At 39.2% G+C, this 15,948-nt stretch overlaps 1 protein-coding gene across 1 annotated transcript in view; it reads left to right on the forward strand.

Annotated features, from left to right (window-relative positions):
• Positions 1 to 1,738: 1,738 nt before the first annotated feature.
• Pnisr (PNN interacting serine and arginine rich protein) overlaps positions 1,739 to 15,948 on the forward strand; it is a 24,271-nt gene continuing 10,061 nt past the window's right edge. The window contains 6 exon segments of the mRNA XM_050145026.1: positions 1,739 to 1,871; positions 7,160 to 7,258; positions 8,849 to 9,037; positions 10,759 to 10,982; positions 12,742 to 12,913; positions 13,907 to 14,167. Coding sequence (XP_050000983.1) covers positions 7,171 to 7,258; positions 8,849 to 9,037; positions 10,759 to 10,982; positions 12,742 to 12,913; positions 13,907 to 14,167 — 934 coding nt within the window. The 5' untranslated portion in view covers positions 1,739 to 1,871; positions 7,160 to 7,170.

Below are 15,948 nucleotides of genomic sequence, written 5' to 3' on the forward strand. Positions count from 1 at the left end.
CCTGGAACTAGCTCTGTAGACCAGGCTGGCCTCGAACTCACAGAGATCTGCCTGCCTCTGCCTCCCGAGTGCTGGGATTAAAGGCGTGAGCCACCACCACCCGGCTCAGAATTTCTTGCAAAGGCCATCTCTAGTCTCAAATCTACCTATATTTTCTTTACCCAGCCAACTACAGTCTTCTTTCTACAGTAATTTCATGTTTCTTGTGCACAATTCCCAACTCAAAGACTTAGATTTTTAGTGTATTTTGTGGATGCAAAAAAAGCAAAATAAATACATCTCTCACCTTAAGGGAATAAGAGCTTATTGTGGAGCTATATTTGAATGTTCATGGCCCAGGGAATGGAGATTTGGGTTCTACCAAATTCTGGGTATAACATGGAAGTAGTTTCATGATATTTCATAGTTTTAAAGAACAAAGACAGCCATAAATCAAGTCAAGCTTAAAATACATTGGTGTACATCACCGAGAAAGTTCCAAGATGGGAGACATCTTTATATGGCTGAAGATACTACCTGATAACATTCTTAGTTGTTGAGTTGGTTCTTGAGTTAGCTGACTAGGAGTCAGCTAAGTTGAAAGGTTCCAAAAGATTTTTATCTATTAGTCACAGAATGTTAGATCCAACGTAAACATTGGACAGGAGGGGCTATTCACTGGGCAAAGTTAGGCCTAGAACATGTAATTAGCCAGCCTCTGGACATGTATGTAACATTCCAATCTCTCCACATTACTGCAGTGCTAATCAATCTTTGCAGACACAGCCTCCTTCCTGAAATTGCTTCGCAACTCTTTTTTCAGGCACACTTAAATTTCTTGAAAGGCATTTCCCAAAGTGTAGGTTAAAAATACTCTATTTCTGCAGGGCGATGGTGGCGCACGCCTTTAATCCCAGCACTCGGGAGGCAGAGGCAGGCGGATCTCTGTGAGTTCAATACCAGCCTGGTCTACAGAGCTAGTTCCAGGACAGGCTCCAAAGCCACAGAGAAACCCTGTCTCGAAAAACCAAAACAAAACAAAACAAACAAAAAAAAAAACAACAAAAAACTCTATTTCTAAGCATTCTGGTTTCTTTTGTAACGAAACTGGTAGGCTGGAAAACTGACATTTTAGATATATGAACACTGTTCACGCTAAAACTTCTTTTACCTCTTTTCCGAAGGCCACCTTGTAGTTGAGGTGAAGAGGACCCTGTAGGAACTGCTTCCCAATTACTTTTAGTAGCTGAGAGAAGTTGAACTGAGTGAGAGAAAGTTCCCACGAGGGGGCGCGATGTTACGAGGTTAACAAAGAGACCTAGGCAAACTCCCTGCTTCCAGAACTCAGTGGGACTCCAGCCTGATGCCAGCTTGTCTGAAGGGGGCCTGGCACAATCAATTTCAAGTTGGCTGGGTTTGACTTTGGAGTCCCTCCGTGGTCTGAAAGTGGAGAAGCGAATTCAACATCTTTCCTTAAACAGAAATGTTCGTAGGAGAGAACACATTTTCTATTGGAGGGTCTCCTTGTTAAAGTTAAGAACTTCAAGGCGCCCTTTGTACGGAACACTAAGTTCTCGGCTCTGTGCTGTCTGTGCAGATGAAAATGTGTCGGGTATGACGCAGGGTCAATACACGAATATTCAGCGCAGAAATCGAGGAGGGTTTGCCCATGAAAAAAATGGCGCGGACGCGTCAAGCCGGTATAATCACATGCTCACAAGCCGGGCTGTGGGCATGTACGACTTCAGACGAAAAGCGGATCTTATTATTCACTTCCGGGTGAGCCCTCTCCGGCGCCATCTTGTCTTGTTCATGAAGAAGTAGAAGCATCGAAAGGGTTTGTAGAGAATTACAGGAACGGTGGCGACAGCGGTATTCCGGAATCGGAGCGGGTAAGCGTTGAGCACTTTACACGGAGGCTCTCGCCGGACAATTAAGAGCCTCCCGGTTGGTGGGGCGAAGGTAGCGAGACTTAAGCAGGCTGCGTACGCTGCTTGGCGCGACCGCCGGAACCTCATTCCCAGAAGTCCCGGTGCCCGCCTGGGCTCGGCAATGGGAGCGCCGCTCTCGCCGAAGGAATGAGTGTTTTTTGGTGAAAGAGCGTGTTCACGATCGCTTCTTGGACCTGAGAGTTTTCTCCGGGAAGGCAGGGGACTAATTGTTGGGCTCGTGACCGGCCGTTAAGCACTGCGCGTGCGTAGTGCAAACACTTGCGGGGCCAGCAGCGCAGAGGGGCGGAGGAGGCGGGGGCCGGGACCTGGAACTTCTACCCGGTGACTCCGGACTACGCAGGCCCTGGGAAGGCGGCTGCGTCTTGTTAAAGTATCATTTTGTTGCCTAGCTTGCTTTTGTGTTTTTACCCAGCGATGAATATTTTGTGTTAAGCATCACAAAGGAGGCTAACAGTATCCTGTGTTTCAGTTGTTTCGTTCTCTTGTGGATCATGCTATCGAAGAAAATTGGGCCTTTGAGCAGATTTTGACTGTGATTGATTAAATTAACAGTCTAAATCTTTAATATTTCACTAATCTTTTCTTGACCCTAAATAAAACAAAATAGTATTGAGATCTCTTGAGTACAGCGAGGCAAAACTAAACCAGATTTTATTTGTGTGTGTGTGTGTGTGTTTTTTTTTTTTTTTTTTTGAGCACTAAGAGAGGATGTAGTAAGTGAGTTCTAGGATGTGTGTGTGTGTGTTTATGTATGTATATATCGACATATATCTATATATCCTTTTTTTTTTTCTTTTCTGGAACTCGCTCTGTAGACCAGGCTGGCCCCGAACTCACAGAGATCAGTCTGTTTCTGCCTCTGTAGTGCTGGGATTAAAGGCGTGCGCCAGCACCGCCGACTAGGATCTTCTTAAGAGGCATTATTTAAAACATATGTAAACTTTATATTTTAGGAAATTTCTTTTGCATTTTATGGCCCTGACTGGCTTGGAACCCAGAGATCCACTTGTCTTTGCTTTGGAATGCTGGGGTTAAAGGCATTTAGCGCCACACCAAGCCTTAGAATTAACTGTCGAAAAATTGAGCAGATAGTTCATAACCGCCCCCAGCTGTTACATTTCCCTCAGCAGCATATGCTTGCATGAAACTTTTGTTAGAATTTGGAACAGTGTTGCTATGTTATTAACTGTTGTCTTACTCCTGTATTCTTAGTTTAAAAAATCTCTAAAAACATTAAAAACAATAAGGTGTTTGTGTGTGTGTGTGTGTGTGTGTGTGTGTGTGTGTGTGTGTGTGTGTGTGTGGAGAGAGTATCTGTGGAGGCCTGAAGAGAGTGTCAGATCCCCTGGCATTGGAGTTACAGATGACTGCCATGTGGGTGCTGGGAACTGAACCTAGTTTCTTCTCTGCAAGAGCAGCCAGTGCTCTTAACTGCTAAGGCATTTTTCTTTCTAGCCATTATATATTTTTTAAAAGAAAGATTATTTTATGTCTGGATGTCAGTATTATATTTTGTTATCAAATTCTGCTTTTGACCATTGCTGAGTCTTTCTGATGTCTACTGTTCCCCTCCAGTTCTTTTATTTTTTTTATTTTTGGTTTTTCGAGACAGGGTTTCTCTGTGGCTTTGGAGCCAGTTCTGGAACTAGCTCTGTAGACCAGGCTGGTCTCGAACTCACAGAGATCCGCCTGCCTTTGCCTCCCGAGTGCTGGGATTAAAGGCTTGTGCCACCATCCCCCGGCTCCCTCCAGTTCTTTATTTGATTCTTTCGTTTCTTTGTTACTCTGTCACTAAGGCTGGTCTGGAATGTTCAGCAATCCTCCTGCCTCAGCTTCTTGAGGCAGATATGTGCTACCACAGAGCTTTGTTTTTTTAATTTCAGTTGGGGCAAGGACAGGGTCTTATAGCCTCCAACTCAAAATCTTCTTGCCTTTGCTTCTTTACCTCCTTAGTGATAAGATTACAAAATTGCCAACTATAAACGGTTTTAGAACATTACATTTTAATTAAATTTTAATTATTGTCACACAGTCTATAAGTGATTTTTGTAAATATTAGTGATCATCATTTGAACAAGTCACTTTGGGAAACTCAAAACAGTTGAAGGGCTTTTTTTCCTTTTAAGATTTATTTTTATATGTGTCTGCACTAGTGCACAAATGCCGTACATGCATGTATCTGTTTGTGTCTGTGTATGTATGTGCATATTAGTGTGTCTGTGGAGGTCAGAAGATGATGGGTTCCCTGGATCTGGAATTTCAGGAAGTATAAGTTGTTTCATGTGTGCTGGGATTGAACTTGGGTCCTCTGTCAGAGTAACCAGCACTTCTTTAACCACTGAGCCATTTCTTCAGCTCAGGGTTTTGTTTGTTTTGTTTGTTTTTCACTTGCAGTTCTAATAGTAAAGAAAGAATAAATGATGATCGTTCTGGTTGTTAGTATTTGCGGGTCACTGTAGCAGATTACTAGGCGGCTTAAAAATAACTGAAATATACTCTTTCATGGTTCTAAAGGGAAAAAGTGAAAGCAAAGTTTGAGAGGCATCTTCCTTGCTTCTGGATGGCACCTGTCTTTCTGTTCCTTAGCTTGTAAACTTGTCCAGTCTTTGGCATCGTAGGCACAGGACATTTCTCCATATGGATGCTTATGTCTGTCCTAACTAGGGATTTGATTAGTTCTTACCCTTTTGTATTCTTTAGACTATGAAGTAGAAGTTCCCTGATAACTTTTTTCTTGCTTCCTTGAACTTTCAGGAGTCTTATATACATGCTATAATATGAAAAACAAGAAGCTTCACGCGGTAGTTCTCATGCTGTGATTTTCTTTCATTGAGTTTGCGTATCAGTACATGTCAGTGTATAAAGCTCTTATTTTAATTGCTAAGTAGAGTCCATTTTAATTTATTTACTTTTAGTTAAATTTAACTAAAAGTACATGTTTACCAGTAGAACATTTGCCAAGATTTTTAAAATAGTTTTCTTGTGAATATATTCATCCATGGTTGGGGCCTCTGACCAGAAGGCTGTGTTTATAATTTTACTAATGCTGGATTGTTTTCAAAAAAGACGCAGGTAGTTGTTGGGCAGCCTTTACCTCATTCAATAGTTATTTGAAACTAAATCAGGATTCTTTTGGTTTTGTTAAAACATTTTAGTTGGGGGCTAGAATGGTTTGGAAGTCAAGAGCACTGGCTCTTCTTCCAGAATACAGAGGTTCAATTTCCAGCACCCACATGACAGCTCCCAACTGTCTGTAACTGGTTCCTGGGGATCTGTCAGCCTCACACAGACATACATATAGACAAAACACCAAAATAAAAATAAATAAATGATTAAAAGAAATCATTTTAGTGACTCCTGATACTTGGACTTTTCTTATCATCTTCGCTCCTCTACCCCAAATTTTACATTGATTTTTCTCAATCTAAATCATTAAATACCATTCCTGAATAGTAGCTCTTGAGAAAAGTTTGGGAAGACTCTGTGTGTGTGTGTGTGTGTGTGTGTGTGTGTGTGTGTGTGTGTGCGTGTGCGTGCGTGCGTATACATGTGTGCATGCACACAGGTACTGGGATCAACTCAGGAGGTCAGGCCTGGCAATACATCTCCTTACTCACAGAGCCATCTTGTTGGCCTCTGTTACTGTTTTTAAAGATTTATTTTTATTTATTTTTAGATGTTTTTATTTTATGTGTATGGATGCTTTTCATGCATGTACTTATGTGTGCCACTTGTGTGCCCATAGATGTCAGAAGAAGGCTGTAGATCCTCTGGAGCTGGAATTAGGGATGATTGTGAACCGAGGGAAGAGCAACAAGTGCTCCTAGCTGCTGAGCCATCTCTGCAGCCCCTAAAAATTTTGAAATTATGTGTTAGGTATTTATCTTTGGGTGTGTGTAGCTGTTCTTTGAGGTCAGCGGTGTCAGAGCTCTGGAGCTGGAATTAAAGGTGATTTATGAGAACACTCCATGTGGGTGCTGGAACCAAACATGGCTTCTCTGCAAGATCAGTTTGCACTCCTCACTACTGAACCATTTCTAGCCCTCGTTGCTAGTGTTTTTCATGGGTGGGTGTGGTAGGGTGCAGGGGCATGGTTTGAGACAGGGTCTCATTGTGTGGTTCTGGTTGGCCTAGAGCTCACAAATACCATATTTTTTTCAGCCTCCTGAATGCTGGGGTTAAAGATGTGTTCTACCACCAAGCAGTGGTGGTGCACGCCTTTAATCCCAGCATCTGTGAAGCAGAGGCAGGAGATCTAAGTGAATTTGAGGCCAGCCTGGTCTACAAGAGCTAGTTCCAGGACAGCCAGGGCTGTTAATACAGAGAAACCCTGTCTCGGAAAAACAACAACAAAAAAGTGTTCCACCATGCTCAATTTGTTACTGGTTCTTGAACAGAGTTAGTTATACAGTGTTTGATAAAGTATTTTTTATATATATTGGACTTGTAGGAATTACATGCTTTATGAGTTTTCAGGCTTGTTTACAGAAAAGTGGGTGGTATAAGGATCTGCCATCCCCTTACTCATAACTTAGAGTACCCCGCCTTCTTTTCATGATGTTTAAATGTTAAGGGTCTTAGAAACTGTCTTACATTCTGACTTTGTCTGATTACTGTTTCTAATACTATTTTATGTCATTCTTGAATACCTAATAATTTTTTTGTGTTGGAAGCTCAGTTCATTAAACATCTGTTGTGAGACAACTTAGTGCTTTAGGGAATATAATACTAGATATTGTAAATCATATCTTATGTGGGTGACACTTGGGAGTCTTTAAATTTATAATTTCATCAACTTACGAAGTTTTCTTAATCAGGTATTAGATTTGCTATTATGTTTATTGTTATTATTTGCTGTAATACAAGAACAAGTTTTCTTCATCTGCTACAGCTATTTGTTACTATTTTAAAGGAGCTTGGGGATTGAATGAATCACTTCATAATTAAAATAATTGGATTTCTAGAGATACTGGAAAATTATATATACACACATTATATAATTATATATTTGTCTTTGAGCATGGCTGATTAAAACTGTACTTTTAACTAAACTCTGATACTAGCATTAACTTAAACTTTTCTGTTCTTGCTTTTCAACCTAAATCTAAATATTTTGAATAGAGTTATAGCTCTTTCATCACGTAGAAATATCATCATGCAATTTCTGTTGTATAAATTTTGAAAATGTAAAAAGTCCAGCTTTCACTGTGCTTGCTTTGTTTAAGTAGAGACTGGAAGGATGTGGGATCAAGGAGGACAACCTTGGCAGCAATGGCCCTTGAACCAGCAACAGTGGATGCAGTCATTTCAGCACCAGCAGGATCCAAGTAAGGAAAATACTCCATTTGGAATAGGGTAGGGGTGGACATTTGGAATTGGGTGGGATATAGATGATCACATTCACATTGGCTTATTGAATCCTTCATGGAAAGAGCTAGCTGTGCAGTCTAGTAATGAGTGCATTCCTGCTGTTGGCTCTCTTTTATTACTCATTGCTCTTTAGGTCTTTTGTGGGGCCTGCCACTCAGTTCCCAAATAAATCATGCACAGGGGTTTATTATTACTTATAAATGCCTGGCCTTAGCTTCTCTTATTTCTAGCCAGCTTAACTTAAATTACATTTTGCCTCTGGGCTTTTTCCTTTTCTTCTGTATATTGTACTTTCACCCTTACTCAGTGGCTGGCTGAGCCTGGCCTCTAGCATCCTCCTCTCCTCGTTCACTTGCTCATCTTTTCCTTCTTCCAAATTTCTCTCTCTGTTTATTCTCTCTGCCTGCCAGCTGCAGCTATCCTTTCTCCTGCCTTACTATTGGTGGCTCAGCTCTTTATTAGACCATCAGTTGTTTTAGACAAAGAATCCCAGCTTCACAAGAGTTAAATGCAGCACAAACAAAAGCAGCACATCTTTACATTGTTAAACAAATGCTCCAGAGCATAAACAAATAGAACCCACCTTAAAGTAATATTTTACAGCACGTTGTTCTTAAAAATGCTTTCTTGAAGTACAGAAAGTTTTGTGACAGCTTAACATTTTTAAACTGATAGCGTTTTAGCACTTAACTTAGTTATGGCTAGTTTTGTTTCATCAAGGTTTTTTTTATTTATTTCCTTAGGGAGATATTCTTTTTTTTTTTTTTTTTTGAGCAGCCTTATAATGTAGTACAGACTGGACTAGAATGTTCTATATAGCCCAGGCTAGCCTCAGACTCACAGTGCTCCTATTTCCACCTCCCAAGTTTTAGATTACATATGTATATAACATCCAGCTTGTTTTTTTCTTTTGAATAGCTATATGGCATTTTTAATTTTTTATTATTATTATAATTATATGTTCATTGGTGTGAGAGTCAAATGCCCTGGAACTGGAGTTACAGACAGTTGTGAGCTGCCATGTGGGTGCTGGGAATTGAACTCAGGACCTCTGGAAGAGCAGCCAGTGCTCTTAACCGCTGAGCCATCTCTCCAGCCCGCTATGTAGCATTTTAATGTAGGATTTTATTCTAATATAAACCAATAATGATAGCAACAGCAAGACTTCTGATTTTTTGTTGTTGTTTAAACCTTTCCAGGCTTAAAAGAGTTCATGTGAATGGTCCACTCAGCCTCAGAAGGCAGAGAGGGATCAATTACTCACTAAGCAGACAGGCTATGGAGACTAGCATTATCAGGGAACTCTGGGTTTGATTGAGAGACCCTCCCTCAAAGAATAGTGTGGATGAGATAAAGGAAGAGATTACCATCGGACCTCCAAATGTACATAAATCCATAACATGTGGATATACATACGTGTATACCACACAAATATATATATATGAAAAGAAGAAAAATAATGGAATATTGCGATGCTTGTTTTACATAAATGTGCTATTCTTTTAACTTCTTCATTCTGAATGCTAAGTTCTGTTAATTTACTTTAGGCCAGATTGACTGGGCTGCTTTGGCCCAAGCTTGGATTGCACAAAGAGAAGCTTCAGGACAACAAAGCATCGTAGAACAGCCACCAGGAATGATGCCAAATGGACAGGATATGCCTACAATGGAATCTGGTCCAAATAATCATGGGAATTTTCAAGGGGATTCAAACTTTAACAGAATGTGGCAACCAGGTTTGTTATTTATGTTTCCAAATTTTAGAATGTTTTAGAATAAAATGAGGATTAGTAGTATATTGTTTTCCTTGTTTACTTCTATGGCTTCTTGAAATTAATGGTCTTTAAAAAATAGACTTGTCAAAATTTGATTTTGACATTTTTGTGGTTAAATTATTTTGTACACAGTCTGCTGGCATTGTGGCACTCAGTTTGATTTTTTTCTTGGTTCTTCATTCCTAGGCTGACAGGGGCTGGGAACACTCTGGAAACTTCACTTGGCATCTAGGGAAAAAAGAGCACTCTTTGTCTCTCTCTCTCTTGCAACCTCTGGCCTTTTCAGAAGCAGCACTGGCAGAGTAAAACATGTCTAGCCTCTAATTACAGAAAAGTTGTGCCACTGTGTGACAAACAAGCCTGTCGGCTATGCTCTGCTCCCATCGCCCACCCACCTTTCTCCTCTCCCTTTTTCAGATAGTCATGATTTTCCATAAGTTCTTGGCTGTTTGGTTTTATTTATTTTTTAAGCTTCACAGTATAATTTAGATTCCTTAATGCTAATTCAGTTTTCTATGATTGTGTTAATATTTTAATAACCACATCACACTATTTGTAGAAATTTCACATTTGAATATCCTGCTGAGAAAATCATAGCCTCTGTTTGCTATTATTTATTAATTTTTAAAATGTATTTATTTATTATGTGTGTTGGTGTTTTACCTGCAAGTATGTCTGTATCCCCTGTACTAGATCCCCTGGAAGTAGAGTTACAGACAGTTGTGAGCTGCCATGTGGGTGCTGGGAATTGAACCCAGGTCCTCTGGAAGAACAACCAATGCTCTTAACCACTGAACCATCACTTCAGCCCTTCACTTATTATTTCTGTTATTAACTGGTGAGAATAGAAAACAGGATATATTTTCAACATATTCTTAAAAAAGAAACAAATATTCTCATCTTTGATAATATGAGATGGCTAATTTTTGTCTTCTAAAAGGCTAAATTTTCCCAATTTTGAAAATGTTTTAGATCTCAAGTTAAAGTTTACTCATTCTGGCATCTTTGATTCCCCTTTCACTCCTGCTACATTTAGTTTGACCTTTTTTTTTTTTTTTGTGACACTAGGAACTTACTAACCTTGGTGCCTCAGTTTCCCCTTCTAAAACAGATGATACCAGAATTTCTCCCTACCTCACAGGGTTGTTGTGAGGATAAATGATGTATTCATGAAAAAAGGAGTAATATAAAATTTGAAGTATTTTTATGTTGTTGCCATTGAACAGTAACTGAGCAGTTGATCCATGAGTTGCTTTGGAATTTGTTAAATTTGTTAAAAATACTTTTTGGAGCTGAGTGTGGTCTAACATGCCTCTAGTTCCAGTACTAGAAAGGCAGAGGCAGAAGGGGCTCATGTTTAACTCCTGTCTTGGCTATGTAGAAAGTCCCAGATTAGCTTGGTCTGCATAGCAGGATTCTTGTCTCAAATATCAAAACAAAATAGTAACGTTGGGAATTTTGTTTAGAGTGTGAATTAGAATGGAGTTTACTTATTTTAATTATGTATGAGATAGTGTTTCATTCGTTGCTTATTTTTAAGATAATACAAAAGGAATTTGACAAAAATGTAATAAATTGCTTTTTAAAATCTGTTGTTTCTGTAGCTTTCTTGAGATCTTAAAAATTGCATTGATTTTGTTATAACTGCCTGTTGAATGTCTTTATGCCTAAATCCTGAATAGAATGGGGAATGCATCAGCAACCCCCACACCCCCCTCCAGATCAGCCATGGATGCCACCAACACCAGGCCCAATGGACATTGTTCCTCCTTCTGAAGACAGCAACAGTCAGGACAGTGGGGAATTTGCCCCTGACAACAGACATATGTTTAACCAGAACAATCACAACTTTGGTGGACCACCCGATAATTTTGCAGTGGGGCCGGTGAACCAGTTTGACTATCAGGTGAAAGATATTTTGTTACTTTACTATCATAGACATGCACGTAACTCATTCTTTGGAAATGTCTCGTCAAGAATTCCTAAGATGTGTGTCATTTTCAGGATTGTACGAATAAGCACATAAACAGTGTCAGAATTTATCAGCGTTTATCAAAATCATTAGATTTTTAGTTTATTAGGAAAATGGTATAAGCAAATAGGGAAAAATTAGGATAAAGTGAAAAGTGTATAAGTGCCAAATAGTTATATGATGTCTTGTCTTCCAGTTTCAATATATGTTTAAACGTTATAGTTGAGTACATTATATGTTAATAGATTATGAGTGAGACACAAAGCACAGTGAACGTAGATTATTCCTAACTGCCATACCTTCTGTGTAAAATTATTGTTTTTCTCGGTGTTTTTTTTTTCCCATTTATGGAACATATTAATGGAATTGTGTTCATGGCTTCCTCTGTGACATTCAGCTCATGTCTAGGGACGTAGAACTCTATGGAGAATAGTGTTATTGTATGGGCTTTATTTTCTTAATCTGCTTTGCTAGGGTCTACCCTTAAGAATCTAAATGTCAACATGAGATTGTGGCGCACGCCTTTAATCCCAGCACTTGGGAGTCAGAGGCAGGTGATCTCATGTTAGTTCGAGGCCAGCCTGGTCTACAGAACTAGTTCAAGGACAGCCAGGGCTATACAAAGAAACCTTGTCTCAGAAAACAAACAAAACGTTTAGATGTCATTGTGACAAAACAAGTTTTTATGTACTACACTGTCAAAATAAAAAAATTTTAGAAACTGCATATTTAAGCATTAATTGTAAGGTGAATTTGATAATATGTTCACCTTGAGACGGTAGTCCTCTCATTAATGCATGATTAGATTCTTGTGTATTCACTCTTGGAATTCACGTGTGACGAGCTTTGCTCCATTATGAAGGGATGTAGTGACAGGAGCCCCATTCTCACATGAGACTGTTTTTGCTCTGTTATGAATGAATGTAGTTACAGGAGCCCTAGTAGAGTCCAATGAAGCCTGTGTGAACACGGCTGAGCCTCTTGGCAACTTTCTCCTAAAAGGCCTCTCTAAAAGTAGCAGAGCTTCGAAATAGTCATTTGCTGTAATAGATAATTCAGTATCATTTGGGGGTTATAAAAAACAAATCTTGCACCACTTTAGAAACAGCCTGAATTCACCAGCAGTGGGAAGTTGAAATTGACAACAACAACAACAACAACAACAGAATTATTATGTAGCTTTTGGTTAAATAAAATTGACTAAGTGTGGTGGTACCTCCTGTCACCCCAGCGCCTACCTCTGAGACTCTTTGAGTTTCAGACCAGTCTTGGGCACATTGCAAGTTCAAAGCTAGCCAGGGCTATATAGCAAGAGCTTTCCTTTGAGAGAGGGGGTGGGGGAAGAAGAATGTTGAGGTCTTTGTGGTGATAGGGTGTATAAATGAATTTAGACTGCAAAGGTTCATATACATAAATAGAACTGTGTATGTGTACACGTGCCTTTCTGTAGTTAAATAATCTATAAGCTGGGTTATAGAAAGCTTTGTATTTGCATAGGCAGAAAATCTTTATCTTTCCTGAGAAAAATAAGCTTAGGTTCTTAGGGCTACAGAAATACTGTTGGATGTTAGAACCATGGAATTCTTGGATTTGCTGCACACATGGATTTCTACTGTCCCATTTCATAACACGTGTGTGTCCCAGAGGGTATATGTACTAAAGTGAAGAAAATTAAAATGCAATACTCTTTCAGCATGGGGCTGCTTTTGGTCCACCGCAAGGTGGATTTCATCCTCCTTATTGGCAACCAGGACCTCCAGGACCTCCAGCACCTGCACAGAACCGAAGAGAGCGGCCACCATCATTCAGGGACCGGCAACGTTCACCAATTGCTCTTCCTGTGAAGCAGGAGCCTCCACAAATTGGTAGCTATTTAAATATGTCCCGTGAACCACACTAGCATGATAACTTTATCACTGTAAAAACCTTTTTTTTTTTTTTTGTTTCCTAAGTTGTTCTAGTATAAATGTGGTAGAAATAATGGTATTTAAAAGCCCTATCATAGTCACGAATCTGAAACAAAAAACGAGAGAGCTACTGATCTAAATGTAAAAAGCATTGCATAGTTTTGTTTTTTTTTCAAATTATTTGCCTTAAATAGTAGTTTGTAATTAAAGATGTAAATTTTTGCTAACCTTCAGAGTTGATAGTTCAGTGTTCTTTGCATTGGGTCTCCTTCCAGTCTTAGTTATGAGATACATTTCTGTCACATTGGTTTCCTTTAACTATTTACTTCCTATGAGTATTTTAACAACAACAAATCAATTTTTAATTACCATTAACGTTAGTAATGACAAGTTATATATTTAACCCATGTTTTATATCGAAAGTTTCAAATCACCTACCATTTAATGGGCCAGGAAATAGAACTTTTAACACCTTACGAAGATTCTAACTTACTGCTTTTTAAATTTAACTAGATGAATTCTTAGTATGAAAATGAACTATATCTTTGTCTGACTTTGGTCTCTTGTCATATTTAAGCAAGCAGCTAGCTCAGTGTAAGAATTTGGGTCTGAATTAGCCTTCATCACTGGATGAAGACTTTTTGACCCTGAGCAAACACTTGCTTTTATCTCATTGAACTTTAATCTCCTCAGCTACAAAAGAGGTTGAACAGTAGTAGTGATCTCAGGGCTTTTGCATGCCTTAAATGAGGTGACACTTTAACACGCTCCTGTGCCCTGGCAGAAAGCTTTAGAATGCGCTCCCTCCTGCTATTCAAAGGAATAGCTCTTAAAGCAAGCATTAAAGGAATTTTATATGGGCCCATTGCAATTATAGAAGCTCAAAACTTTATTCGATTATTAGAGTTTTACTTAACTGACTTGTGAATTTTTTTTCCTTATATGAAACAGATGCAGTAAAACGCAGGACTCTTCCAGCCTGGATTCGTGAAGGCCTTGAGAAAATGGAACGTGAAAAGCAGAAGAAATTAGAGAAAGAAAGAATGGAACAGCAGCGTTCACAATTGTCAAAAAAAGAAAAGAAAGCCACAGAAGATGCTGAAGGAGGAGATGGCCCTCGTTTACCTCAGAGAAGTAAATTTGTAAGTGGATCCTGACATGAAACTGATAATTTTGACTATGTGAAAAGTGGCCTAAGCCTTCAGAAAGAGAGTCATTTTCTTGAACATTCTTGGGACAAGTATATTGAGGTTTGGGGTTTGTTGATGTTATTTTGTGTTTGTTACACTGAGATAGGATCTTGTTATTTAGCCCAGGGTGGCCTCAAACACTTCCATTGACTGCTCTTGAACTCACTACCCTTCAGTTTCCAAAGTGCAAGTGTTATTCTTAAAATGTTGGGGGGTGGTCCCCACCTTCAGCGGCGGCAGAGTTCCCATTAGCGGGAGGCGGATGTGAGCAGAACCATGGACACAGAAAGTAGCCATAAAACATTTATTGAGGGGGCGAGAGAGGGAGGGAGGGAGGGAGGGAGGGAGGGAGGGAGGGAGGGAGGAAGGAAGGAAGGAAGGAAGGAAGGAAGGAAGGAAGGGGACAGACGGGGTGAGATGGTGGCGGTAAGGTCAGAGGTAATGGGAGTGGGCGTGGCTTGTCCCCCAAAGAGACCGGAGAGCACAACAGCAAGAATTATATGTGTGTGCCATTATGTCTAGTGGGGTTTATATTTTACATGTTTGTTGTTGAGGGTAGGTGAAAGAAAAAAGGGAGGAGGCAATAAGTTTTTTAAAAATTTGTCCTGTAAGGATATACCCTGTAATTCTGGTTAGTTTTTATGTTAATGTACAATTTTATATTTTCTTTATTATGGTGCAGCCAGCTCCCTAACAGTGGGTCATACAAAACAAAACAGTGTTAAATAGCATAGAGAAATGTACCTTTGAATAGCTTTTTAATTCATATGTTTTAATTGATAATTTATACATTATCACCACCCCCCCCAGACAGGGTTTCTCTGTGTAACAGCTCTAGCTGTCCTGGAACTTGCTTTATGGACAGGCTGGCCTTGAACTTACAGAGATCTGCCTCTTGAGTGCTGGCATTAATGGCATGCACCACCCGCTGTCTGATCTTAATACATATAACTGAGCCTTTAGTAGTTTTCATCCTTTTTGACAGTTAAAGGGCTTTACATCCTTTTAATATTTATTCATCGATTATGTGGCATGAGTGGCTAATTAATTTTTCTGTTCTTTAGTGATTCCTGGTATGACAGCCAAATCTGGACCTGTGTAGATGTAAGGAAATGAGCTGTCATTTCAAGGCTGATTACTGCCTCGGGAATAAGAGCCAGATAACTACATTGTGCTCACATTTGTTTTGTTTATAAACATCATAAATTTAATTTTTTAAAAACACCCATACCAAAACTTTTGTTCTGAATGTTATAAAAACAAGAAATGTAAGGAAAGAGGGAAATAGTTCTGTGTTCTCGGTTGGTTGGTTTTGGTTTGATTATTGTCAGCTTGTTTTAGAGCAGAGGGTCTCAATTTTCCTAATGCTGTGACCCTTTAATATAGTTCCTTATGTTATGTTGATCCCAGCCATAAAATTATTTTTGTTGTTACTTCATAACTGTAATTTTGCTACTGTTAAGATAATAATGCTAAATATCTGTATTTTCCAATGGTCTTAGATGACCCCTGCTTGGTCCCTGAAGGGGTTGCTATCCACAGGTTCAGAACCAGTTTTAGAGATTATTTTTCCTTTGTCTTCCTAAATATGTTGGGTTTGTGTTGCATAAGTTTTCTCTGGCCCTAGTATTCTACAGATTAGATGATCATTTAGACGATCATCTGCCTTTTAACTTAATACAGTATAGTTGCTAAGAGTGACCATATGGTTTCTTGGTACTAAAATCACACAGAGACAATTTCTCAATCTGAAATAGACCTGATTTCTTCTTCTTCTTTTTTTTAAATATTTATTTATTTATT

The sequence above is a fragment of the Alexandromys fortis genome, unplaced genomic scaffold (genome assembly GCF_014885135.2).
Source record: "Alexandromys fortis isolate MF-2015 unplaced genomic scaffold, M_Fortis_MF-2015_v1.1 scaffold_2_1_26212458, whole genome shotgun sequence".
NCBI lineage: Eukaryota > Metazoa > Chordata > Mammalia > Rodentia > Cricetidae > Alexandromys > Alexandromys fortis.